At 65.8% G+C, this 3,631-nt stretch overlaps 1 protein-coding gene across 1 annotated transcript; it reads left to right on the forward strand.

Moving 5' to 3' along the window:
- The first annotated feature begins 737 nt into the window (after positions 1-737).
- On the forward strand, positions 738-3,427 carry FZD1 (frizzled class receptor 1). The gene has a single exon (XM_082294011.1). It carries the CDS (start codon positions 1,021-1,023, stop codon positions 2,779-2,781), a length of 1,761 nt encoding a protein of 586 aa, XP_082150137.1. The 5' UTR covers positions 738-1,020; the 3' UTR covers positions 2,782-3,427.
- The last annotated feature ends 204 nt before the right edge of the window (positions 3,428-3,631 follow it).

A 3,631-nucleotide genomic window follows, 5' to 3' on the forward strand; every position in this document is an offset into this window, starting at 1 on the left:
TTATTTTCGTATGTCGGGCTGCTGCTGTGGACACGATGGGAGGAAGGCGCAGATAACACACTGGCAGTAGCTTGGTAGCAAGCTACTTAAAGTGTCACTAGGGAGAGGCGAGTTTTAGCCACTCGAACATCACCGTGTATGCGATGTGCCACATCGCGGTCTGTGCATTCACGCTGCCGCGGCTCCTGCCCGCGCCCCAAGTGACCGCAGTGTGTCTCCCACATTTCAGACCTGCAGAGATGCCCCCGACTGCGCACTGCTCCCCGAAGCACAGTCCTGGCAGTGGCGCGGATCCCTCCTCCAACCCTGGCCTTTGCCATGTGCCAAACATCGACTTCCCCGCCCGGGATTAGCCCGGCTGCTTGCACGGCGGGGGGCACCGAGGCCGATGGGCCCCGGCCCAGTCCGGGTGCGCCGCTCAAGGGCTTCAACAATCGTCACCACCGGGGAATCCAAAAACACGCCCGGAACAGCCGGGGCCGGCGCGCTGCCGACCGGCACGGCACAGCCCCGTCCCCCCGGTCGCCCCCCCGCCGCGGGGCCCCTTCCCCAGCGCCGCCCCCGCCGCCTTTGTGCGCGACGCGGGGCAGCCCCGCGCCCGCCTGCGCCCGCCCCCGGGTGAGGCGTTGGGAGACGGTCCCTTACGCAGGAAAGTTCGGCGTCGGTTTCAAGGCTCCTCCCTCCGGTGAAGGCAGACTGCGGGGCGCCTGGAAACCGGTCGGAGGGAGCGCGGCGCGGCGAGGCGAGGGGCGCGGGCTCGAGGGGCCGGCACAAATGGTCAGGCGGCGGCGGCGGAGGCGGCGGCGGCGGCGGTAGTCGGAGGCGCGGCGGACGCTGCCGCCGGTGCGGGCAGAGGTGCGCGCTGCGCTCCGCGGCCGCGTGAGCGGCGGCCGGGACTGCCCCGTCCTTGCCCGCCGCTCCCTTCATGAGTCGCAAGTTCGGGCCGGGAGGAGCAGCGGCGGCGGCGGCGGCGGCGGCGGGGCGGCGGGAGCCCGGCAGGGCAGGCGGCACCGACTGAGCATGGCCGAGCGGCGCGGGCCGGCGGTGAGCGGCGGCGGGGAAGTTGGCAGCGGCCGGTGCCCGCGGCTGCCGCTGCTGCTGGTGCTGCTGTGGGCGGCGGCGCTGCCGCCGGCCGGGGGGCAGCTGCCGGCGTCGCAGTACAACGGCGAGCGGGGTATCTCCATCCCTGACCACGGCTACTGCCAGCCCATCTCCATCCCTCTCTGCACTGACATCGCCTACAACCAGACCATCATGCCCAACCTGCTGGGCCACACCAACCAGGAGGACGCGGGGCTGGAGGTGCACCAGTTCTACCCGCTGGTGAAGGTGCAGTGCTCGGCCGAGCTCAAGTTCTTCCTCTGCTCCATGTACGCGCCCGTGTGCACCGTGCTGGAGCAGGCCCTGCCGCCCTGCCGCTCTCTCTGCGAGCGGGCCCGCCAGGGCTGCGAGGCCCTCATGAACAAGTTCGGCTTCCAGTGGCCCGACACGCTGCGCTGCGAAAAGTTCCCGGTGCACGGGGCCGGCGAGCTCTGCGTGGGGCAGAACGCCTCCGAGCGCGGCACCCCCACGCCCGCCCTGCGCCCCGAGAGCTGGACCAGCAACCCGCACCGCGGGGGCGCCGGCGGCGGGCCCGGGGGCCCGGGATCCGGCGAGCCCCGCGGGCGCTTCACCTGCCCGCGGGCGCTGAAGGTGCCCTCCTACCTGAACTACCGCTTCTTGGGAGAGAAGGACTGCGGGGCGCCCTGCGAGCCCGGCCGCCTCTACGGGCTCATGTACTTCGGGCCCGAGGAGCTGCGCTTCTCCCGCACCTGGATCGGCATCTGGTCCGTGCTCTGCTGTGCCTCCACCCTCTTCACCGTCCTCACCTACTTGGTGGACATGAAGCGATTCAGCTACCCCGAGCGGCCCATCATCTTCCTCTCAGGCTGCTACACGGCGGTGGCCGTGGCCTACATCGCCGGCTTCCTCCTGGAGGAGAGGGTGGTCTGCAACGAGCGCTTTGCCGAGGACGGTTCCCGCACCGTGGCGCAGGGCACGAAGCGGGAGGGCTGCACCATCCTCTTCATGATGCTCTATTTCTTTGGCATGGCCAGCTCCATCTGGTGGGTCATCCTCTCCCTTACCTGGTTCCTTGCTGCTGGCATGAAATGGGGCCATGAGGCCATTGAGGCCAACTCCCAGTACTTTCATCTGGCCGCCTGGGCCGTGCCGGCCATCAAGACCATCACCATCCTTGCCCTGGGACAAGTGGATGGGGACGTCCTCAGTGGCGTCTGCTTTGTGGGCATCAACAACGTGGATGCCCTGAGGGGCTTTGTGCTGGCCCCCTTGTTCGTCTACCTGTTCATCGGTACCTCTTTCCTGCTCGCTGGCTTTGTGTCCCTCTTCAGGATCCGGACCATCATGAAGCATGACGGCACCAAGACAGAAAAGCTGGAGAAGCTCATGGTGAGGATAGGCATCTTCAGCGTCCTCTACACGGTGCCGGCCACCATCGTCATTGCCTGCTATTTTTACGAGCAAGCTTTTAGGGAACAGTGGGAGAGGAGCTGGGTCACGCAGAGCTGTAAGAGCTATGCCATTCCCTGCCCCAACAATCACAGCGGCCACCACCCGCCCATGAGCCCCGACTTCACGGTCTTCATGATCAAGTATCTCATGACCTTGATCGTGGGCATCACCTCGGGCTTCTGGATCTGGTCTGGGAAAACCCTGAACTCCTGGAGGAAGTTTTACACCAGGCTCACCAACAGCAAACAGGGCGAGACCACCGTCTGAGACCCCTGCTTGCTAGGCTAGGGAGATGCGGGTAGGCAGAGGACTGAGGCTCTGCCTCGGGAAGCAGCTCCTTATCCAGCCTGGGCAAATTTTTGGGACTGCGAGTGGCTTCCGCAGGCGGTGGGGAGCGGAGGACGAGCTGGGGGGACCCCAGTGCCTGGGATCTCCGGGCTCTGCCCTCCCCGCGCCGCTCAGGCTGTCTCCTGTAGGAGCTGAACGCACTGTCAGGTTGGGGGAGAGGGATGTAAATAGCCTCTGTAAGATTTTGTAAGTATATTTGTATTTAAATTACAAAAAACCTCACTTTTTTAATTATTTAGGACACTTCTAACCCGTTTGCGGATTTTACTTCCTCGCTTCCCCTCCCCCTTTTTTTTTTTATTTAAAGAAAAAAAGTCTTTGGATTTTTATTTCGTAGGGCAGGATGGGAAAAGCTGCCGGTAAGAGAATCGAAAACAAATCCCCTTCTTCTCCCCCACACAGGTTTTGTAATGGCTTTGCTTGGAATTTCAGCTGCATGAGCGGCAGGGCCCGGAGCGGGGCTGCGGCCGGGGGCGCCTCCTGCCCCGGGCTGGGGCTGGGTCCCGGTCCCGGTCCCGGTCCCGGCCGCGGCCCGCCCGCGGTAGCGTGGAGGTGGGGATGGGGAGGAGCGCCGCTTCCCGCCCCGGCCCCGTGTGGGGAGCACGGACCCCTGCCCGGCCCCGTACGGGGCGGACGGAAAACCGCCCGGCCGTGGCGCAGGGACGGCGCTGCACCGAGTCCCGGCCCCGGTACGCCTTTCTGGCGTACGAACAACAGCCCTGCTCGGGGTGGGCCGGCCTCTCTGTGGAGGGAGAGCCCCTCACAGTGC

Source organism: Coloeus monedula (genome assembly GCF_965178545.1).
Source record: "Coloeus monedula genome assembly, chromosome: 1".
Classification (NCBI taxonomy): Eukaryota; Metazoa; Chordata; class Aves; order Passeriformes; family Corvidae; genus Coloeus; species Coloeus monedula.